At 26.7% G+C, this 26,169-nt stretch overlaps 1 protein-coding gene across 1 annotated transcript in view; it reads right to left on the reverse strand.

The window, feature by feature from the left end:
* LOC126905138 (uncharacterized) overlaps positions 1-25,702 on the reverse strand; it is a 44,548-nt gene extending 18,846 nt beyond the window's left edge. Inside the window, 9 exon segments of the mRNA XM_050684584.1 lie at positions 9,665-9,813; positions 9,873-9,996; positions 16,169-16,282; positions 16,361-16,632; positions 16,698-16,801; positions 17,143-17,305; positions 17,386-17,521; positions 17,917-18,303; positions 25,539-25,702. Of these exon segments, the coding sequence (XP_050540541.1) occupies positions 9,665-9,813; positions 9,873-9,996; positions 16,169-16,282; positions 16,361-16,632; positions 16,698-16,801; positions 17,143-17,305; positions 17,386-17,521; positions 17,917-18,303; positions 25,539-25,623 (1,534 nt within the window). The 5' untranslated portion in view covers positions 25,624-25,702.
* Between the last annotated feature and the right edge of the window lie 467 nt (positions 25,703-26,169).

Raw genomic sequence — 26,169 nt, forward strand, 5'->3', positions numbered from 1 at the left:
ATAGTCAGATGGAAAGGGATTAGCGGTAAAGATCTTTTTGACATTTTTGTATAATTTTCATTATATATATTATTTTTGGAAATGTTATATATGATTAATTATTGAACGTAGTTAGTATGGAATTAAATTAGTTAATTTTATAAATTTAGGAGGTCACAAATAATAAGTCTTGGTTGTTATTTATACGTAGGTAAATTCAACGGAGTACTTCTAAATTAAATATTGAAATAAGGTTAATAAGAAGAAATCCATTTACGCATATCTAATAGTTTGTAAAAACATCTTGATATAGTAGTAGAAATAAAAAAGCTATAGGATATAAACTTACAGCTTCATAATTGTCAGGTGAAATGGGATCTAGGGTACTAAGGTTCTCAAAAATGTAGCAATATTATATGCATTGTTATATTGAAATTATTTATTGGAGATAGAGAAATTAAATTTAACCCCTCTAAAATTGACCACTCTATACTATAAACCGTATTATTATGTACAGCTCCCATTTTTGTTTTTATCCAAAAATCATCGTGGGGGTTGAAAACTATGTGACCGCCTCTGTCCCTACATATACTATATATTGTTTATTTACAAGTAAATAATTCTAATTATGGCTAGGAACCAAAATAATTTAAAAATGTTTTTTAAACATTTTTTTAAATCTAATAAATTAGTTCATCTATATAGATTTTTTTAAAAACATGTTGAAAGAATGATTACAGAAATAAAAATATGATGAAACCGCTTTTCAAACCTTAATTGAACTTAACATTTGACTTTCAAAATCAAAATCAATCGAAAAAAATGTATCGGTTAATTCTTATAATAATTTATTACTAAACTATTACTAATTAAACTTATTACTTATTAAACAATTAATTATTGTATCTAAATTATTAATAATTAGTTAGTAATAATTTAGATAAATATAAAATAACTTACAGATGTATAAACGACCTAAATAATAGATTAGTTTTATTCAAGGATAATGAATATTAATTAAAAAATAATTATAAATATTTAAGCAAACAAGCAGTAAAACAGGATCTACAACATAAATACATCAAATAGAAATGATTAAATAAACATGGTGTTATAATTAAAATATTAACAATCTAAAATTTTAAATATACAGAAAACCTACAATTTTTGTTTAATTATCTATACATATGTAAATAGTTTGTATGTAGATAATTATAACCTTTCTAATTTATTGTAATTACAACTCAAAGAACACATAAATAAAAATCAACTCAATGACAAAAAAATTAAACATTTTCAATCATAGGCATGAACACAGGGGTAGCAAAGGGTGCTTTGCTACCCTGATTGGTCTTGTTTTACTATGTGGGCTAGTTAAAGTCAACACAGGACGTCCACATATTGCTGTTTTCTTAAAAAATTCCCTAACAACAAAGTGATTACACATAAAAAAATTGAATTTAGCACAACTTTTCATAAACCTAATAACTTATCATACCATAACAGTCTATCATAATTAATAAGTTAAATATTATTTAAAAAAAAAAAGATATTTTGTGTTGACAAAACTTTGATCGATATTGTATCAATACTTCTATTATGTAACCCTTTTTAGTACTAGTATGAGGTTTTATTTAATTTAATACTATAATTAATATCAACTTTTTTAATTGTTATTATTTATAGTCCATTAGGAAAGAAATATATTTTTAAGTCAAATAATTGTTATATATTAAATTTTATGATTGAATAAATATTATATAATAGTCTAGGATTCGTAATTTATATATTTTTGTTTGGCTAGAGATATTTGAAGTTAAAATATTATTGTTATAATATTTATCTATTATTTTTTTTGTAATATAAAGAAAATCTTTTAAAATTAAAATTAATTAATGATTGTTATTAGAATATTTTTATAAATTATTTTAAACAAATAAAACTTTCATAGTTCAATATGGAATTATTAGCTTTAGAAATTAAAATTATAGAATAAATAATATATATTCTTTAATGTATCAATATTTTTAGCTTCAATGCGAAGCTGAGAATTTATTAATTTTACCATGATATGTTTATTTTTTTGTGTCTGTCACTACTTTTTCTGAGCTCTCACTGGACCGATTTCTTTCAACAATATGTCAAAAGATCACAAATCGTATCTAGTTGAAGACATTACTCTTAAAAATTGAAAAATTTTCCCTTGTTCCCCGCAAATGGGGGAAATCTCCAAAAAAAATTACAAATTTAAAAATCGGTAAATTTTGTCATTTTTTTCACTTTTTTTTCTTAAAACTTCCATAACTTTTTCAAAAATTAACAAATCAACATCATTTTTTTTTATACTAAAACCTTAGATATTTTTCTTTCATTTGATATCATTTTTTTGAAAATCTAACATTTAACCTGCTCACTGGGGGGGATTTAAAATAGCAACTTTAATATAAAAACTAACATTTTTAATTTAACTTTTGAAAATGTTCCGAAAATTCTGCGTTCTTTAAAAATGTATCAAATTAAAGCTTATGCCCTGTACTATAAAATGAAAAAAAATATATATCCCGACACCTTATTTTCAACATGCAAACGGCTGCCGTAGTTAAAAAAATGCTATATTTGTGTTAAAATTTTCGATTTTAAATTTTCAACTTCAAATTGCTATAACTTTTCGAAAAATGTATGTATCAATACAATTTTTTTTTCACAATGCATTATATATACTTCTTTCATGTAACATACTTTTTATTTAAATTAGACAATTTTCCCTTATACAGGGGCGTTTAAAACTTAAATCATACGTACAAAAAGTAGAATTTTTTTCAACCTAACTTTTGAAAATGTTCCGAAAATACTACATTCTTTAAACATATGTCATTTAAAAGCTTATAACAAATACTATAAGTTCAAAAAAAAAAAAAATTGTCCAGACAACTTTTCTTCTATATACAAAGGCCGCCGAAATTCAACAAAAAATGTAATATTTGTGAAAAGAATCATCTTCTATCGTGACGTTTTTTGTACTTAATACTGCCATAACTTATTGAAATATAATCAAATCTAATTAATTTTTTCTATGTATTTTCATTTCATTTGATATACTTTTTTTTTTTAATGTTCTGGAAATACTGCATCCTTTAAACATATGTAAAATTAAAGCTTATAATAAATACTATAAGTTTATAATAAAAAATTTGTCCCGACACCTTTTCTTCTATGAGAAAATAACCATCGAATTTGACGAAAAATGTAATTTTTATGTAAAAATCACTGTTTAACATAAGATATTTTAATACTTAAAACCACCGTAACTTTTTAAAAAATGAACGAATCAACAAAATTTTTTTTATATAAAACCTTAGATATTTCCTTTTTGTTTTATGTTTTTTTGAAAATCTAACTCTTAACCTGCTCACAGGAAGGGATTTAAAATAGTAATTTTTGCGCGCAAGTTAAGCTATTTTTAATTTAATTTTTGAAAATGTTTCATTGTTTCATTAAATTTCCAACAAGTTAAACTGGTTAGTACTACATACTGTACACTAGTATAAAATATTTTCATAATAATGCTAGAATCCTATCAAGTTAAACAAAGACTAAAAACATACCTTAATTAAAAAAATTAGTTTAATATTAATCTAAGATTAATGTCTAAAAGGCAATATTTACCAAATATTATATCACATGTTGCTAATGAGTAAAATACATTTTTTCTTTTTGCCCTTTATAGCTATAGTTTATCTCTAAATAAAAATCTCAAGATGTGCCAAATAGTACTTGAAGCATGTCCCTTCAATGACGCTTAAATTCCATTAATTATTGATCAAATATTATTTATTTTTTATAACAGTTTAAATTATTTATTTAGTTAAAAATATTAAATTGTGTAAACTATTTTTAATATTGTTAAATTATCTAACCCATCTATAAATTATCACTCTTCAGAGAACTGATAACAAAAGTCAATTTAACTGAATACTTAAACTACAAGTGAACTGTTACCATATTCAAACATAATGTTTTTAACTAAATTAATTACCATCTATTTCTTAAATTTTTTGTCAGATAGTTTATCTTTAAAAACTGTTAAATTATCTGGTGTTTTTAATGGTAGGCGATCATTGATGTCTGTTTGAAATGAATCCAACACAGTTTATGGGGGATTAGATCGAAAAATTAGATTGACCATGTTTATCAAGAGTATTGTTTTAAATTTGTGTGATTTGTTTAATAGGCTAAAGAGTTTACACCGATCGTGACGCTCGATAATTTGTTTTTCTTTCGGACCTTCTATAAAGAAGTTTCATTTCAATTATTTATCAATACGAGACTGGAATGCTATAGTAGGGGAGTCAACAGAATATGAAGTAACAGGTACATTTGGTCTAGGCAAAAGAAACGAAAAGGGGAAATGGGCTAATTTAGTTCTGCAAAGATAGAAATCTAATCAATACGAATACAATGTTCTCACAACCAAAAAGGAGAAGATATACATGGACCATGCCGGGAGGAAGAGTAAGATACCAAATAGATTATATATTAATAAGAAATAGATATAAAAACCAAGTGAAAAATGCAAAAGTACCCAGGCATAGGCATAAACAGTGATCCTAATCTAGTATCAATGGAAACGAACCTAAGTCCAATAAAAAAGGAAAATAACGTGAGTACAAAAAGAAAATGGTGCATGTATAAATTAAAGAATGAGGAAATAAAAATAAATTTCAATGAAGAATTAAATAAACTATTACAAGAAACAAATAGCAAAAGGAACCAGAGTAATGCCGAATACAATGGAAAAAATTGAGGGATACGATGACAAAAGCAGCGAAAAAATATCTCAAATTCACTAAAGAAATGCCTACAAAACCATGGATAAATAACAAAATTATAGATCTCATTGAAAAACGAAGAAAGTACAAAAACGTGATTAGTGAAGAGTGAATGTCAGAAAAAAGTACAAAAACTTAATCAATAGAGAGGCAGAGATAGCCAAAGAGCAATGGTTAAACAATATATGCAAAAATATCGACTCTTGTCTAGCAAAAGGCTTGAGTGACAAAGCGTACAAGAATATTAAACGATTTTTTAGAGAATACAAAGATAAAGCTACTATACTTAGAGGAATATATGGTAAAATAAACACTGAAGGGAAAAAAAGTTAGAAGTATAGAAACAATACATAAAAAAGACAATGACTCATGGTTACTTTAAAGTGGCCAAGGTCAGAATTAAATACGTAATAATGTTAGCGTATTCTTTCCTCTGGTCTAAGAAATAAAAATTTCATTTTAAAATTTTAAAAATTGATTTTTTAATATTCCAGAGGAAAATATTACAATCATTAAGAGTAAAACAAAAATATAAATATCATTTTCATCGTCTTTATTATGAATATTTACTTTTAATTATAATATATTATCAGCCACTTTATTTTAGCCATTTTTAATACAAAATTATAGAATACTCAATCGCTGATGTATTACTTGTAATGTAATCTTAACCATTTTCATTAATAATATTAAAATTGTTGAGTGCGGATGAGTTTCTGATTGTATTATAATTCTCTCAAAAAGCTTACATTAGTAAATTATATGAATATGTTTTCTCAAATTCTATTTTATTACTATTCTTATACAAGTATAAGAATAGTAATTAATATATGATTTACAGTTTACACACAGTAGTTGGCAATTAATACAAGTGGCAAATAATTAGTTACTAAGTAAATTTCATTGGTTTTTTCAATGTTTTTCTCCGAGAAATATCATTCACTTTTACTAATAATTTATCTAACATTTATTCACATGTAATATATTAATATATATTTATCTTTGTGAAGAACTCTTAATCTCTTAATTGCTTTATCCCTAATAAATTTAATTGAATCTCTTTACTTCTTTCTCTTGTAAATATATGTTTTTCAAAGTACGATGCATTTGATAATTCATAAACCAATAAATGCGTAGTTGAAAAAATTAAAATATTTTTTAATATTATATATATTTTTCGAGTTTTATTATTATGTATGCTATAGACAAAAAAAAATAGATGTACATTTTATTTTTGACTAAGTTGTAGGTTTTACGTTGAACGTTTTAATTAAGACGTATAAATGTACTATGTATCATTACACTAAAAAAATATAATACCTCTTGTAGTTATTGAAATAGACAGCACAATTAGCACGATCAGCTATTGTTTTATTAATGAAATAGTATTAGACTATAATAATTTAAGTAAAAAAATTGTCTTTTATACCATCAAATAAAATAGGAATTTTCTTTTATTCAAAATTATGAACTTGAAGGCTAAAACTATGAGCTCAAATTGAGTAAATGGTTCTAGCCTTAAAATTTTAAATAAATGTATTCCAAGTTAAATGGGCAGTCTATTCTATTCAAAATATATTTATCTAAAAATTTAGTTAAGATAAACTAAGTTAATTGTAATGCACTTTTATAGATAAATGCACAAGTTTTTATTTTAAACTAGCATTTAATATTACAGCAACATAAATAAGGACCAGAACTTTCCAATCTAAAATTAAAATTGCTAAATATTTCAAGAGAAAAAAAAATCTACAATTATACCATTCGTTATTACCTCAACCCAACCCCACTTTACTTAATTGTAAATTTTATATATTACTAAATTAAACAATTTGTTTTGATTAATCCAGAAAAATTAATTTTTAAAGAATTTTTTAAAAGAATTTTAGCGAAATAATATTTAATGGTTTGATTTTCGAAGAAAAAACCTATTTGATTGTAAACATTTAGTTGAACAATATTGATTCAAAGAAGATAAAAACAATTGTTTTTTTTTTATATTGAAGCTAAATAAAAAATTCATACACATACTAATTTTAATTGCGTTAACATCAATCAGCATATATTGTTTGAAATTAAATTCATATAAATTCAAGTATAATTATTTTGATTTTTGCTGTAAAATAATGAATTTGTGCATTGTAATACATACTTCGTAATTATAAAATCAACACAGTAAAAATTAAAAATTCAAATAATTAGAAAATAAGCTAATATTTTTTGTCATAAAAAGGTATAAAATTATTGTCAAAAAATTGTATAATTAAGTAAAATTATTTGTCTATTAATTATTTTACACAAACTTAGTATCAACATTTTTTGTTTTAAATGTACTTAGATGTGTTATTGGTTTTTTCCTGTCAGTTGATTAAAATTTAGGCCCAAAATTCCTTCTTTCTTATTACTGTTTCCATTTCTATTTTAACATTAAAACAATAATTTTTATTATTAGTAAATAAAATTAAACCACGATTATTAAATTTCGAATTATCTTAGACTTACAATGTAATTGTGTCTCTTAAGGTTTTTAATGCTGTTCGCATAATGTCATCAGATTCCTTTTGTATCTCTAAAAAAAAAAAGTTTATATTTTATGAACTAAAAATATTCAGTTTTTAAAAGGAGAAATATTTTTGGTATAATTAACTATTTACGTTAAATAGATAAATGAATACTTAAGGACGCATAACTCTTTTAAATTTGATTATTAAATTAAAATATTTATTATTCATTTATTTTACACTACGGTATTGTTTAACAGCCTAAACACTCTGATTTTTTAAAATTATAATTTCATTTCGCTTTCTTTTGGTAAACAAGTGTAAACACGAAATCGATATGTCTTAATTCATCATAAGAACCTTTTACAAATTTATAAAATAGAATTTTTATTAAGGCGTCTTATTATTTCATCAGTACGACTAAATTATTGATACTATAAAAATTTTGAAACAGATCTAAATTCAGCATCATGTCACTTTAGTTTCGGTCAGCTCACTTTTTTGTAATTATGAACTTTAATTTAAGTTCAATGTGAAATACATATTTATGATATTTGATTTTTTACTTCTATCTAATAACCAACAAAATTATCGTTACTTTGTACTTGACACGATTCCCTACATCATTTACGCACACATCAGTACTCATATCGCATTTAACAACATCCCTCCATATCTTTTTTGGTCTTCTTTAACATTCATTTCCATAAATGTTCTCACAGCTTCCGATAGCTCTCTCCTCATAACATGACTAAACCATCTAAACCTCACTAGTCTTATAAAACATACCTTTCAGCTTCATTGGAATTCTCTTATTGCATGACACACCAGACGCTTCTCTCCATTTCACTCACCCACACTTAATCCTGTGTGTTACATCCTCGTCAATTCAACAGTTCTTTTGCACTGCAATTCCTAAATACTTGAAGTTTTCCACTTCTCCTATTACATCCTAGTTAATTGTTAAAGATCTCCTTATTTTACCTACCTCGTAGTTTATATATCTGTCTTAATCTTACTTATTCTTAAACTCTTTTTTTCAAGTGCTGATATCCACACCTCTAGCTTTTGATTAATTTTCTCCCTATTTTCTCCTATTAACACTATTGGTTGAGTTTGGAGATGCCGTGGTGCATATTGTAATCAAACAATATGCACCACGGCATCTCTCCTTATGATTCATTAGTAATTTCATCCATTTCTCTTGAAAATAAGTAAGGGCTTAAAGCAGCACCTTGGTGCACTTCTACTCTTAACCTAAAGTATTCTGTTACTCCACCCATACTTTTTTTTTACCATGATACAAGTACCATCTTAACATCCTCCATTTCTTTATTTTTCCTCATTAGTGCCATCTTTAAAATTTCTCTCGATAATCTATCATACGCTTTCTCCAAATCTAAAAATATACACCTTTTTCTTTTTTTCCCTATACGTTTCTCTTAGTTATTTCACACACAAAAATTGGCTCCATCAATAACTTTCCAGACAAAAATCAAACTATCTCTTTGTAACTGATGTTTCTCCTCTTATACATTTGTCTAAAATCTTTTCCCAAATCTTCATACTATGAGTCATAAACTTTATACCTCTTTAATTTCCACAATCTTGTATGTCTCCTTTGCCTTTAAATATCAACATCACAATACTGTTCCTTTACTTTTTGGCATTTTCCCTTCTAATAGGATTTCATTAAATGAAAAATTTTATTGGTTTTTTCATCAGGTTCGTTTTTAATAATACCACAACTTTCCATACCTCATTTTCGCTAATTAAATCTACCAGTCACTCGTTCCAAGAGATATCCTCTGATGTTTTTTTATACTCTTCATTCAGTAATTTTTCAAAATTCTCTATCTCCTTATCACCAACATTTAGATTGTTTTTCACTGACTTTTGCTAATCTATAGATTTCTTTTTCACCTTTCTTTATTCCTAACCTGTTATAATATCTCTTAAACTTCGCTTTACTTACCGCACACTTAGCTTCATTACACAAGCATTTATTTTCCACTAGATCTTCTCTCCTTTTTCTCTACTGCTATACATTTAACTGATTTTTCTTACTCTCTAGATTTTCTGAACGCGCTTAAAGACTCTTACCAACAATATCCTTTGCAGTATTCTTTACACAACTAGCAATTCTAATCCACAAATAATTTATGTCTCCCTCGTCATTCCACACAGTTATCTTTTTGTTCATCGATACGTCCAAAGATTAAAAAATACATATTGTTGAAGTATTCAGTACTAATCTTTAACTACTTATTTCAAATAATAAGTTTTGAAAACCATTTGTCATTATTATTAATATAATGATATCTATTTTATTATAATCAAAAATTAATAAATTACTGCAGAAAGGTGTAAATATATTAGTAGAGGCACTGAATACACCTCTGGCTGGATATTGATCAATTTCTAAGCCTAAAGGAATGCAATCTTCCAGAGAACATTTTTTTAACAGAGATGTAATTGGTTGCAATTGTCCATTTGTTACAACGCTGTAAATTATTAAATAAAATAAAAACATATAAATATTTTAGAAATTCGAAATAGGTACTTTGTAATGCCAGATATAAGATTAGTTTTACGTCCCCAAACCGTACATTTTTCATTGGACATTACCGCTTCGTTGTAATAAAGAAAAGATCGTCCATGTGAACAGGCAATCCATTCTCCTAAAACTAAAAAAAAACTACTAATATTATTTATTCTCTTTAGATAACTCTAGGAATGGTTGATATTCAATATTTTGTATTAATCTCTTAACATCTCACTAAATGATTGACGCTACTATGCGACTTAACGATTAACAATTTTTACTGTTACATAGCTCATTTGTACTAAGTTAGTACAAATTTATTGTGTGAGCTTTAATTATTTTTAATTAAAAATAATATTCGCAGAATAAAAGTAAATATGAGTATTTATTTTTTGGATATTTTTAGTTAAATATTGTTTTATAACTATTAGCTATGTAATACTTTTAAGCGCATTTCTTATGGCTTGTAAGGATGTAAACTATACTTTATCTAATGGAAACTTATTTTTTTAATTAATAAATATTAACTATCTTTATTTGATAGCGTTGGGATTTTTATTTAATTTCAGTAAAATCAATTATAAAGTTATAAGTATAAAGTTTCTATTTTCCAATTATGACACAATTGAGTGATAACGAATTCATTAACTATTAACTTATTTGAAAAGCTCGAGGATTTATCCATTTTTGCAGTTGAATCTTCAAGCTTTTCAAATAATATGATAATCCATGAAAGTTTCAACACATTCAGAACTATTAACTTATCCAATAACTTAGATTAGTTTAATTTCTCCTATATTATACATGTATTTTAACTCAAAAATTCAAAACTTTAAAGTATATCTAATAAATGGATGGAGTTTCATTGATGATTAACGCAATTTACTATTAAAAAAAATGTATTATGTCGTAACACAAAACAAAAAGAGCAAAGAGTAAGAAGAGTAATGTGTGTACAACGATGATATTGAGTTCATACAGTAGTTACCGTGCTCGGCTGACATTATTCCGGGTTAGTTGTGGTTGTTGAAAGGCCGTTGTAATAGGAAGGGAATAAGGGTAACACCTAGGTATGAGGTGCAGAGAAAGAGCAAGACACAAGTACTTCAAAGAGAAAACGGGGTAGCTAAGTATGAGGTACAGACGAAGTGTAAGACACAAATACTGGGCATACCAGGTAAGGAGTATAACAAAGTACGAGGTGCAGTTCTCTGTATTTTATTATAATAATTTTGTACAATAATGGTAACGTGACACCATCACAATTAAATGTAAAATATTTGTTCCCATTTAAAAAATAAATTTGACTATTTGCCCTGCGATTTAAGTGAGAAACTCAGCAAATATTACATAGTCAATTATTGGAGGACAATATGTTGACGCTGTTATGCGATTTGTAGCATTTAATGATTGTTATAATTTCGCAGCACATTTGTACTAAGTTAGTACAAATTTATTTTGTGAGTTGTAATTATTTTTAATTAAAAATAATTCACTCACAAAATAAATTGGATGAAATCCTGATTTCAAAAACACACAGGGTGGTCCTGTGTTATAGATAAAGAAAAAAAATTTTTATTTTTTGTTTGCAGGACTCTCTAAATTTTTTTATTACTATGAGCAAACATTTTTGATGAAGTATGGTCGCAATTGGTCAACACCTTCCCGTGCCGCAAAAGGGTTAAAAATTGGACAAATGAGGTGTTGTATCATTTTTTGCTTGTATTTCGTAAACAAGAAATTACACAAATAAAATTTCAGATATTAATTAGTAGATCTAAACTTGTTCTATAAAATACGCATTTACATATTTCCTCGTAAGTTTGTTATTTAGCGTGTAAAATTTAAAAATATAGAATAATTTAATTATTCAACAAAATCGATTTTTTTATATTGTTTTTTTCGTATCTTACGTATTATCCATTTTACTACAAAAAGTGTCTTACAAAATATATTTAGAATAAAATTTTAAGTAAAAAAAATATCTTCTAAAATTTTTAATTTATTCGTCGTTTTTTTTTTATTGCGAATTTTGTTTCATAAATTGGTAGTAATTACAAGAAATACAAATAAAATTGATTTTTTTTTAATGGATTTAAAAAAGAAGGATTACTATAAAAGTATTACCCATTAAAATCTATAGTATATAATAATAAATTAATAATTATAATTATTTTTTAAATGGAGTTTTTAATGCCTCTTTTGTACACTCGGGATAAGTTTTTCTATATTTTTGTACTACGTTAAATATTAAAAAAAATTTAATTTTAGTTAAATATTTTTGTAACAAATATACTACTATTTAAATTACTTGTAATAAGAATTGTTTTTGATTTTCGTTTTTAGTGTGTTTAGTATTGTACTCTTCCATGAGTTTAACACCTCTCTCAGCACTATCGTTGACTATTTGTAGTCCGTCAACAATTTGTTTTCCGATTAAATAGGATGGGTCTTTTTCCCAGTCAGCTGGGTCTATATATAAAAATGTTGTCTTTATTCCATATCTTCTAAATAAATTTAAGGATTGTTTAGTAAACAGTGACATTGTCAAATTTGTTGCTAAAAAATCAGCTACGTTCTCAATTTTGAGATAAAGTTTTTTTGAATTGAAATCTCCTTCTTGCATTTCATGTTTTGAGGTCAATTCATTGAACTTGGCTACAATATTTTTTTTTATTTCTACTGGAAGTCGTGTATCAAACACAAAAAAAGCTAAGCATTCATCACTTAAATACCACAAATGATTTAAAAATTTTGAGAGGTATGCTATTTGCAATTTCATTATCGTCATTCCTGTATGCATACAAAGTATGTATTAAGTTTATATCATTTGAGGGAGCTTCACTTGTATTTGTAGATGTAAACCAAGACTTTATATATACTTTTATTATAAATATACAAATTCTTTCGAAAGCTTGCTCTTCTTCTGCTTTTGTCAATTTGAATTCTAATCGAAATAAAAATATCTTTAAGTAATACAGTAGCGCTCAAAAGTATTTTGACAAAGCGTTGATAACGAATTAAAAAAAAACTTTAATAGGTGCAACACATCGCATGACTCTGGGTTGTAGCTTAAAGTGCAAAAGGTATAAAGAAACAAAAAAATGTGCAGAAACTTTAGTATATTTATTAGAAATTAACTTTTTTTTAAATCACCGCGCTCAATAGTATTTTGACAAAAAAACAAATCAACAAAAATAAATTTTTTCTCTAATAATATCAAACAAAAAACATCAAAACTATAGTATAATATTATTATACGTCTAATATTTTGTGGCGTAGCCATTAGACTTAATAACTGCTTGACACCGAGCTGGCATGGAATCAATAAGCTTTTGAATAACGGAAATAGGAATTTTGGGCCATTCTTTACACAATGCTTGATGTAAAGTTGTCTTGCTGGTTATATTTTGTTGGCGGATCCTTCTATCCAACACGTCCCATAGATGTTCAATCGGATTTAAGTCTGGACTTTGGCTGGGCCACTCCAACACGCAGACACCGTTCTCAGCCAAAAAGGTTTTAACATGTTTTGAGGCATGTTTGGGATCATTGTCATGCTGAAATAACCAGTTACCCCCGAAAGTTTCTTCAGCATGTCTCAACATATTCTCTCTTAAAATATCAGCATATTTAAACCGGTCCATGATGCCTTCTATGTTGACCAAAGGGCCAACACCAGCTCGCGAAAAGCATCCCCAGACCATAACATGCCCTCCACCGTGCTTTACGGTTGGAACTTGGTACCGGACATTGTCACGAGTATTGACAGGTCGTCTAACATACCGTATTCCATCTGATGAAAATATATTAAATTTACTTTCATCGCTAAATAAAACAGTCGACCACTGCTGTGGTGTCCAAGATTTGTACTTTGTAGCAAATGAAAGTCTAGCCTTCCGGTTCTTTACAGAAATCAATGGCTTCTTGCTAGGTCGTCGACCATTCAAACCCAAATTGTTCAAGCGACGTTTGACAGTTGAAACATGAACATTCACACCGTATGAAATGTTTATATCGCGAGTAATATCTACAGCTGTGAGGCGGGGATTCGCAACTGACCTCCGTCGGATGTCCCTATCAACCCTCTCGGTTGTTTTTCGTGGCCTTCCCGATCTTTGAGCATTGTTCACTGTACCACAGGATTGAAATTTTCTGTTCCATACACTGACAATTTGTCTAGATAATCCAAAATCTCTAGAAACACTAGCTTGTGAACGGCCATTTTGTAATGCTGCAATAACCGCCTCTTTAAGATCAGTAGAATACTCTTTAACTTTCGGCATTTTAGTTAGAAGGTTCCGCACAATGTAAACAAACGGCAACACACAGCCAAACAAAATAATCACAAAATAAAATAGGTGTTAGCGCTAACAAATATACCTGTCAAAATACTTTTGAGCGCTAAATTTAGAAAAAACGGACCTTTTAACCTGTGCCCACATCGTCAGGGTTTTTTCCAAAAGATAACAGCTGCACCCTGCTGTGCTCTACCCTAGAAAATAGTCTGCTACTTATTATCTTGCAGGCTACGCCTTCTAATGGCCTAAACTAATTTGTCAAAATACTTTTGAGCGCTACTGTAGATTCCTTTGGCCATCAATCTAGCTTGATGGTAAGTACCAGGTTGACTTATATTTAATCCACCAGGTAAAGTTCCATCAAGCATAATAATCACTAGCTCAATAAACTCTTTATAGTCTTCTCTTGGTTGTGTTATTGTAACCGTTTCTAAACAAAATAATAATAATTCTTCACGAACTGGAGATAAAATTTATTTCATGTAAGTACTTGAACTCTACAAACTTATATTGTGTTTGTTTATTCCTTTCCATGTATTTTTAAATCGTTTAAAAATTGCAATGTCTGGTCCTAATGAAACGTGTAGTTTGGCTCCAACTCCAATATTCTAGACTAGTAGTTAAAATATATTTTACATTGAGGTATGTTGAAATAATAATATAAATACGCACAATATGTATACAAATTAAGTTATTTACCTGGACCTATTTCTTTAGAAGCAGTATTAAATTTAAGCCTTTTTGTTTCCTCCGATTCATTTCTGTCGACTCTTCTTTTTTCTGTATCTGATAATTCTTTATCAATTCCCAGCATACATCCAGGACGACCTGGCTGTCGTTGTAAAATCAAAAATTTTTTGTCTCCTTCAATTTTTATAATATCTTAAAATGCTATAAAATAGCATTTATGTGAGCAATGTCAAATAGATTATCTAATTCTTCTTGAAATTATTACAACTTATTTTGTTGTTTTTCATTAACTCTACTCTTTGATTTTTCAATATCTCGCCATGTTTCATAATATTTTTTTAACTTTTTTACACAATCAGCTATATGTTTTGTTGGAATTCCTGCTTTTTTCCAGTATATGAGACATACGTCTATCACCAAGTTCGAACTCTCCGACAAATTTAGTTTTACAACACGTAAATTAAAAAATAAAACTTGTAAGCAATATCTTAAAGAAGGTAGCTTACTCCCTAAAATTTGATTATTTAACGAACCGACTAAATAAATTGTTTTTCGTAGCATTCTTAACATTTAAAACAAATTTATCTAATATATACTAATAAACTTACAAAAATAAATCACTATAAAAATATTTTAAGGGCCACAAATGTAATAAAATTCAATAAAATGTTATCAAATTTACTACAATTGAAATGATTAATAACGGTAATAACGTTTCTTAACTTGTTTCATTTCTGCAAAATTAGCTTCTTTGCTACATAAATTGATATAAAATATGCAAGGAAATAGTTTATAATCCGAATTTTCTATAATTTTAATTAAATAGTTTTTTAATTAATTTTTTTAAATTAATGGTTCTAATAATATAAATGTAAAAAAGTTCAATTTTATTTGTATTTCTTGTAATTTCTGCCAATTTATGAAACAAAATTCGCAATAAAAAAAAAACGACGAATAAATTTAAAATTTTAGAAGATATCTTTTTTACTTAAAATTTTATTCTAAATATATTTTGTAAGACACTTTTTGTAGTAAAATTGATAATACGTAAGATACGAAAAAAACAATTTAAAAAAATCGATTTTGTTGAATAATTAAATTATTCTATATTTTTAAATTTTACACGCTAAATAACAAACTTAATGGAAATATGTAAATACGTATTTTATAGAACAAGTTTAGATCTACTAATTAATATCTGAATTTTATTTGTGTAATTTCTTGTTTTTGAAATAATGTTTGCTCACAGTAATATAAAAAAATTTAACTTCAAATTTGAGGACCACCCTAATACACATATAAATGTATGTATTAATAAAATACCAAATATAGGAACAACAGCCAAATCTGCAATACTTTGAACTTTAACCCTTTCGAAAGGGGGTGCAACGCATCCGGGTTGGAATGCTCCTCCATTCATGTATAAGTCCACATGACCTAAAAATATAAATCACTATCTGTTATATATTTTACACAAAAAAAGTAAATTTAAAAATTAAATAATGCATTCTTTACCCACTGGTTCAATGAGCCCAAAACCTAAAAATGGAATAAATGGACGACAACTAGTATGAATTACATCTACAAGTTCAGCATCACTCTTATCTAATCTAACTTCTTTTGGACATCCTTCAAAACCAGGCTGAGCGGGGTCAAAACCAGTTATTCTACCAACACCAGGAAAGTTCTTTGCAAAGTAAGAAGATATGTGAGCTCCTAAACTGTGACCCATCAAGTGAACTTTTGAAGGATCTAGCCCTTGTTGTTTAGTCAAGTATTTTCCAAATCTTATATCGATAACAATAAATTTAATTTGAGTTAAATTAAGATAGTTTTGATTAAATATATTTACCTGGCCAATTCTGCGCCAACAATCCTAGTATTGGAAGCTACTTGCAAGTAATTAAGATGAAATGAACCCCTACCCCAATCGACTAAAAATACGTTTGCATCACGCTAAAAGCAAGCAATTATTTATTAGATTAAAATCTAAAAATTATTATTGTTTTTTCTTTTGAGTGTACTGAAAATCTTGCACTTTAATTAGACCATCAAATTTTGAAGTTAAAACTTAGTATACTAGTTTGACTTTAACTAAAAATTAAAAATAAAATCCCTGTGTTTCCTTTAAAATGTTAAATAGTTTGAAGTATTTTGGTATAATTTTATTACGAGACTAAAATCCATTACGTTTTTAATTTTTTTTTTATAAAAATGTCTTTTCCCAAGTTTTGTCTATAAATACCTTGTAATGTATACAAAACATATAATATGTATATAATAAACTAAATTATTACTTGTTTTAAGTATGAATCTTTGAGATCAGAAAGCCATGATTCGTTACCATTGTGTATATATCCATGCGTTATGAATACTGTATAAGGCCTTTTTGAATTAAAGTCGGATCCTTCTATTGATATATCAGGCCAAAGATTAACATGGTATCGCTCTGGCTTATTTCTAAAAGAATATATTTTTAAACAAAAGTTTTAAACAACTTAAATTAATACATTTATTTACGTATAAACCTTTATATATACCTTGTGTACAAATATAATTTGGTTCCTATTTCATCAGGTGTCATAGGCATGGGTAACGGTCTTAAAAGTGAAGTCCATGGGTTGTCCATAGGGAAACAACCGAGCCCATCAAAGCATCGTGTTTCATTACCATTCCCTAAAAAAAATTTTTTATGAATTATTAAATTAAAATAAAAAAAAATAAAACATGTTTTTCAAAATTGCTTGTTTTTTTAATTATTATTCAAAATTATCCAATATATAATTTAAAACTTTTGAAGTTACTGTTTTTCTATTTTTATTCTCATGTTTAATTAAAAGCATTGTATTTTTCATATAAAGAGTTAAATCAAAATTTTAAATTAGTTGTTAATTATGATTTTAAATAATCCTACCCAACGTTTTGTACATTGTGTAGGTTTTCCTATTCTCTCTAGCTTAAGCTTATAGAGAGGCACAAATACAAAAAATCAAAAATGTTAATATATAATATTCTATTTTATTTTCGAAAAAATATTTATTTATTTAAATGAGAGCAATAAAAATTATTACCGAAGCTAGGGGATAAACATTGTTGGAGGAGAGCAGCTCTAGTAATACTATTTGCGTCTTTGGGTATAATACATTTTGCTTTAGTGATAACATCTTCTATAGATGACTTCGACCAATCTATCAATCCGCTTGCTATATTTGGTATTTTATTTAAACTTGCTTTGGTACAACCAGCCGATGTAAGACAATCTTCCATTGTCTTATTAATGGCCGTACCAGTGATATTCTGTACTCCATTTATCGTCTGTGATCCTGTGTTGATAATATTTTTAAGTAAAGAATTACTTTTTGTATCATCTGTAGAACTCTTTTGTATAAAACTATTGATATTTTCAGATGGTTTCTTTAATATATTCAACGATTTAATTCCCAACTGTTGACCATCACCTAAATCAGATTTTATTTTTATGGGTACTAGTTATATCACTTTAACAATATTTTTATTAGAATATAATTTATTTTATTTATTTATTTATAAACAGTAAAACTTCAAGTTATATGAAAATGTTAGCTGATAAAATAGTAAAAAAGTAAATTCTAAACGTGGTAATATAATATAAACAAAATAAATGAAAAAAATTTAAATAAAATAACATTACACAAAAGTTATTGTAGGAACCCAGAGACATTTGGGGTGGGAACTTAGGCATTTGTCCCAGTTATTGTAACGATAACTGGGACTAGTTAATTCACACTTTTACTGACCGAGACGTACTTTAGGAAAATTTATTCCTCGTTAAAAAGCAATTTACAATAATCAAAGAAATGAAGTAAAAATTAATTTTTATTCAATGAAAAAGACACTTACTATTTCATATTTAAAATATAAAAGAAAATCCTTTAGTTCTAGTCTTTACAGCCATTTTTAATAGTTTTAGTGAAATTTCTTATACAACTAATATATATGTATAATTTAACAATTAAATGAAAATTACACATAAATGATTAAATATATAATTTTCTTTAATCTAAATTTTTTATTTAAATAAATAATTAAACTCCTTATTTCTAAATTATTTATTTTCGTTAAAATGATTGTAGAAAAAGTCCTATCATGGTAATCTTTATATTATGGGTAATAGGTTTGAGATGTTAAAACATGAACTACGAGTGAAACAATCGATTTGTAAAATGGTGGGCCAGTCAACAATTTTCCTCTTTTTAGTAGAATCTAAAATGACACTTCTGAATAATCTAAATATATATATATTTTATTATTTAAAAATAATAGTCTGAAATACTCAAAATATGTCGTGTTGATAGTTGAAATAGGTATGTTTATGGTGTCAATAAAAGTATAAGCTTTATAAATAATCAAGCTCGAGTACGTTGGAAGGTTATTAATAAATAATACATATAATAATAGTAGTAGACAATTTTTAACTGACTCTAATACAGACAAAAGACAATTATAATAAAATAATGGAAAGAAATGGAGACAGGGACAGTATACACTATCAAAGTTTTCTTCCTTCGTCTAGATTTTGTCTTTAATTTGACAATGAAACTGCCTTTGACTCTCACTGATTCAATATAGAGGCAGCAGAAAAAAACTGCATACTTAACCCGAGATAGACTCGTTGACGTAAACGTGTTACAGGCTTGAGGCACTTAACTGGAGTTAAATAATCGGCTACATTATTGCTAATGACGATTACCGTGTTCTTTGGATTTTCGATACTACTAATTACTTTGTATGTCGTGTGTCTCATTATGGAAAATGCTATTACGTATAGTTACATAACAATACTTTTATTTTAATAGTTAACAGATCAATGGTATCAATATAATAATTTGCTATTCGTTTAACAACTAAAATAAGAATTTTAAATTTTCTTGCCATTATTCTAACCTATCATAAAAATATAAAAGAAAAAAACTTAGTAATTTCGAGACGAGAAATAGTGGACATTAGTGGTATTGAATTCTGACAGTAATTTAATTGACTCTTTTAAAAAATATTTCGATGCAAACTTGTAGTTTACATTTTAATTTTAGTATTTAAAAATAACCAATTTAAGAACAAGAAAAATTAACTATCTTTGTACATTTCTTTACTTATAATGTATAGTGTACACAATTACTCTATTATTACTAGAATAGATAAAATAAAAATAAAAGATAGTTCGGTTGCTGAAAATAAATAAAAAATTTATAATCATTATAATTAATACTTAAATGCTAATTTTATTTTTTAAGGAGGTTTGAATTACGCTATTTACCATCTTTTCTTATATGACTATATTGTTTGAACTACAGTAAAGTTATTAATAATTGAAAAAAAAATTCAAACAGAAATTAACAACATGAAAAACGGTTTAATACATATAAAAGAGAAGTGGTATTTTAGAAAAATTTATAATTTCAACTTTTAGAATATTATATAACTTTCTATTTAATAAGTTTAAAGGATGAAGGATTTCCGAAATAATTTCAAAAGTTAAATTGTAAAAGTTCTACTTATTATACGTTTATTTCAAGTTTTAAACCTCCTCTAAAAAAGAAAACAATCAGGTAAGCAAAGGGTCAAATTTGCAAAAAATGTATGCCAAATAAAATAGAACTACCTAAGGTATTTAAATTAAAAAACATTTTTTGATCAATTTATTTTCTAAAAAATTATGACAATTTTAAGTAAACAAAATTTAATTAAAATCAAAAAATGCCGATTTCAAAAATTGTAATTTTTTTGTGTAATTTCCCCATTTACAGGAAACAAGGATTATTTTTTCAAACTTCAAGATTAATGTCTTAAATTAAATACAATTTTTGATTTTTTGTTGAATGTTAAGTAAAATTAGTTCTGTGAGAGCTGTGAAAGTGGTGCAAGTACAAAAAAAAATAAAGAAATTATAGTAAGATTAATACCTTATCGGATAAACATTGAAGCTGAAATTTAATAATGTCAAATTATATAATTTAAAACTTAACGTTATTTTATTATATATTTTTATAAGTTAACAAATGACCTAAAAATGTATATTTAAAATTCAATCTACGTTTAATTATTGTTAATCATATAGTTTAATAACATATGAATTATGAAAAACATTAAGTTATCAACGTTCTGATTCGCTGTATTAATATTATATTATGAGCAGTCGACATAACAGACACAAAAATAAAAAAAATTTATGGAGTTTTACCGAAATTTTTAGCTTAATCAGCGATATTTCGTTAATTTATACCAAACCGGATTGTTACATAACTGCGTCGTCAATCCTTAAAAATCAACTATTATACATTAATTAACAATAGTAAAATTGTTTATAATGGTCAAAATTTTTCTCCTAAAGGGCAATTTTTAATTATGATATTGCTTTAAATTTTAAAAAATAAAGAAATGTCAAATTAAAATTTTTTTTAAAAGAAACTTGAGTTATTGATGCGATGAAATAGGTTTATTTCACTTTGGTTTGATCTTTCTTAGTGTATGCATCTGTTATATAGGGTATAGTGATACAATAACGCAATATAATGAACTACAGACAATATATAATAATTTTCTTTTAAAAATTTAGTAGCAGTGGTAGCTTGTGGATGCTGACGGTGTTGGTGGACTTTAAATATAATACCGCTAGTTATAGGTACAAAAAATTGTCAAATTAAATATAATAAAATAATACACAACATATTATTATTTTAAAAGTCGCAGCAGAATACAAACGATAACGATGAGCGTACGCGTAGTTAATTCTAAAAATAAATTATATAATAAGATTTATTATTTTATTATATAATAGAACAAGGAAAAAAACGCTTTTCTGGGAAAATTACTTAGCGTGCTCGGATTTTCAAAATTTTTTTTTTCAACGAAAGTACTCGGTCACTAGACTCCAGGAAAATTATTAGCGAAGGTCGGAAAATTTTTGCCGCGAGTCAGCGAGCGTTTTAAAATTTCGACCGATTCCGAGAAAAACGCTCGCTGACGCCAGCGTTTTACGACTTAAGGTTTGAAATTTTCATCAGACCGGCCCTATGACATTCTTGAGATATGGTACAAAAATCATTTTAATCCGTTCATTTTTCACTGTTTTACGAGCTTTTTTTTTTTTCACGCGCTCGAGACGTCAGGGCGCGCAGCCCGAAATTCTTGCGACACTTTACGACATGAAAACGATTTTTTTTACGATTCGCAATCATACCACGGCGTTCTGTACGTGTCGAGGAAGCGCCAAAAATCCGAAAATCCGAGATCCCACCAAAACTCTGGCCGCTACGAGCGTTTGAAATTCATCAAATTTTAACCAAAAATAACGATTTTTCTGTATGCCAATAACACATGTACGCGTCCTATAATATCTTATTATATAATAGAACAAGGAAAAAAATGATTTTTTTTTGGAAAATTACTTAGCGTGCTCGGATTTTCAAAATTTTTTTTTTCGACGAAAGTACTCGGTCACCATACTCCATAAATTTTTACCGCTCGCCCGCGAGCGTTTTAAAATTTTGACCGTTTCCGAGAAAAACGCGCATGGTTTTAATATAAGTTTATTATAAACCTTAATTATATGGTGTAATATGTATTTTTATTAGGACACTATTTTGCATTTGCACATAGTACTATATTTTATCGAGGAATATTATAAGTTATATATAAATTTCAAGACGATTATAATTATATAAGTTTGTAGTTTCATTATCAGAACAGTACATTATTAATAATCTTTTCTTTCTCATATATGATGTATTTGTCTATGAGTTAATCGTTTAAATTGGAATTCATCTATGACAACTATGTTGCCCAACGTTAAATCGCAGTTACCAATATTTTTATCAAAATTAAATTTTTTACATAGTCCCACGGATAATAACCTGCTGAATTTGTTTTAAATTATTCTATAATATAAACACAATTATTATAATTAGAATATTAATAATTTTTGTGTATACCAGGGGAGTATTTAAGGGGGAGATATGGGCCACCCTTGAACCAGCGCTATCAATATTTTTTTAGGCAACTTCTAATAAATAAGGACCTAATGTCCTTTTTTTCATCATTACTTTAATTTTTAGCAAAATAATTCTATAACATGTTTAACAAAGTAAAAAATATTAAATACCCTCCTAAAATAATTTTTGAATAGGCCTAAAGGGAATACCTCATTAACAAACGTCAACCTTATACCCATACATTTTACTATATTCTCTTTTTGAATTTTCCTGATTTTAATAATAACATTTTTAATATATTTTTGTAACACTGATTCTGATGTAATATTTTTTCTGCAAAACACTTATCGTGCACGGCGTAGCCAGGTACCCTACCGGAATCAGTAGCCTACTTATGATGACGGCCCGAAGAGGCTTACGCGCCAAAGGCTCGTAGGGCTCCGGATCTGGGGCGGAGCCTATTATAGTAATATACTAACAATTTAATGAGTGGACGACGTTGTCGGTAGTCCAAACACTGCTCGTGAGTACCCACATATACTGAGGGAAATAACTTTAATGTTTGCACACGACAAATGTATTATAACTATTTTACTATTTAAAAATTTGCATTTTTAATAAAAATGTAAAATTAAGAATATATAATTAATTTTCTTCTTTAAGTTTTAGTAGGAGGTGCGATCGACCCGTCATCCAAGGCACGATCCACCACTGATTATTAGTATCCTACACAATTAAATTAACAAAAAAATATAGTTTATAATCCCATCTCCCCCTTCAAATTTTAAAATCATTAATTTTTTAAGTGGAAACACATTTAACTGCCGTACAAATATCGAATTAAAAAAATGGCTCGTCGATAACTATTTTTAACCAATATTTTGGATGTTATTAACACTTTAATATAAAAATTGGAAGTGAAGCGCGAATCAGTTTATTTTTATTTCTGAGCATTTAATACTTTTTATAAGAATAGTTCAAAGGTTGCTATCAACCAGTTATTTTCTTAGTTCGATATTTTTTTTATTAACACGCTTATATTAGTCTCACCTGTATGTATGTATGTTTGTTTGAAACTTTCCACGCGACACGTGTTATTATCCTCGGTATCCCGTCGTCTATGGCCTTGGGACTAGACTGTTGTAACGCATTCACCCCACCCTGCTCACCAATCAAAAAAACAATATTTTCCCTGTATAATTTTATTTTTAGTTTTCGTACCCATACACGCGTGCGTGTCATCAATTATATATAAATAAATTTTAATTGTTTATAATTAGATATAAATATTTAAAGGTTCAAATTTTTTTGAATTAACATACTTGTATAATATATATGGGGTTACAAACAAGTAGCTAATTGGTTTTTTATGACGATATTCACAGGTATATAGCCTTTATTATCAATGGTAACAAGACACATTGTTGTGAGTTTATTAACACACTAACTGGCAATACAGAAATTATATTTAATAATAGTCATAAATGACAATAATCACTCCGTGACTGTAACAGCGATGTCATAAAAAAACTAAAAAGTAAAAAATAAATATAGTTTAAAAAAACTGAAAAACACGCTTTTAAAGCATATTGAACTAAAAAGTTAAAAATAAGCTTAAAACAATAATGAACGAAAAATACTAACATTATTGTGAAAAAGTGTGGGTGCTTTGTGCCATATTTTTCGTATATTGAGCGCCCAACGATTTTTTTCATAATAACACCAGTATTTTTCGTTCATTATTGTTATAAGCTTATTTTAAAAATTATTTTAAACTTTATAGTTCGATATGCTTTAAAAACGTGTTTTTCAGTTTTTTTAAACTATATTTATTTTTTATCTAGTTAAATGTGTTTTCATTTAAAAAACATCTTAAGAAAGATGATAACATTTTAATGATAAAGAAAATGAGTTAGAGCTATATTTTTTTTTTTGTTATTTTAAGTGTATAGATCAACTGATAACTTCTAAAAAGAAAAAAAATATATTTTATTTTATACTTTTGAAGTTTTTACGTAAGACGTAGTTAGTGAATCATCTTGTATAAAATTATCGCAGGAAATTTTTATAGTTTTTAATTAAAACAAATTATAATATTTCTTTGAATGAATGGTTAATTATTAACAGAAATCTTATATAAATAATTCAGTATTTTATTAAAAAAAAAACTAATAGACAGAGTAATTGACGAACTATGTCTCACGTAATATATTCAAAGTTATAAAATACAATATAATTTTTTTTAATCATTTAAACATGCATGTAAACATTTAATAAACTAAAGATGACACAGAATTGTAAGGGGAAAGAAAAGAGTATAGAGCTATATATTTTTCTGCTATTTCAAGTGTATAGATAAACTTTTGAAAAGGAAAAAATGTATTTTATCTAATATTTTGAAAGACATAGTTAACAGTTATCACATTGTATAAAATAATGTAAATCGCAACACATTTTATAGTTTTTTACAAAAACAAATTATAATTTGTTTAATGAATGGCTAAATAATAGTTGTCATTTTAAATAATTTTAATTAGAGAGAAATGTTGCTTCTCTGTCACAAATTATCAAATAAAATATTAAAAATTATATTTGTGGTATAAAAGTTTAAAATTTTAATTTATTTTTATGATTCTTGATTTTTTTTCTGAATAAACGCATTTGGTTTAAATATAAAGACATAAATAATTAAAATAAATTTATTTAATCTGTAAATAATCACTTACAGTAGATTTGTAATTGTAAACCTGCGATTACACATATAACGATCAACAATGTTCTTAAATTTGTCATTTTAATTTTGACTCTCATTTGAGGGCAGTTTGAAAATGAACACACTTATCGATGGTAACCCTATCGAGGACTATTACGCACTGAAGAAATAGACATATTCATTTGGTGTCCCATTGGACTGAAATAATTAGGTTCTAGTTAATCAGGTTGTGGTATTAATAATATCACTAATATGAAATATCTATTGGAATATCCAATATCATTATATATTAGATAGGTATTTTGATTGGCAATTATTTTATGTTTATATATTATTATTATTATTATTTTATTTTCAACGTTATTTATTCATACTTATGATAAATAAGTAAATAAATAATACAATCATCATAAACAAAAATTGTGTAAGACTAGGCCAAAATAAAACTGAATTAAGTTTTCTCTAAATTATGTTTCTTTTTTGTCGAATTCTAATAAATTTAGGAGAGGTTAGTTTACTAGTTGGAGAAGGATATCAAAAAGAGAAATTAAATTGGCATCCAAAAATTTTTTTTTCCTAGATATCTGGCTATTCGAAAACCAAAAGGTTCTATCATATATACACTGTCTAAGCAGATAGAATAT

The sequence above is a fragment of the Daktulosphaira vitifoliae genome, unplaced genomic scaffold, assembly GCF_025091365.1.
Source record: "Daktulosphaira vitifoliae isolate Bord-2020 unplaced genomic scaffold, ASM2509136v1 Scaffold_1, whole genome shotgun sequence".
NCBI lineage: Eukaryota > Metazoa > Arthropoda > Insecta > Hemiptera > Phylloxeridae > Daktulosphaira > Daktulosphaira vitifoliae.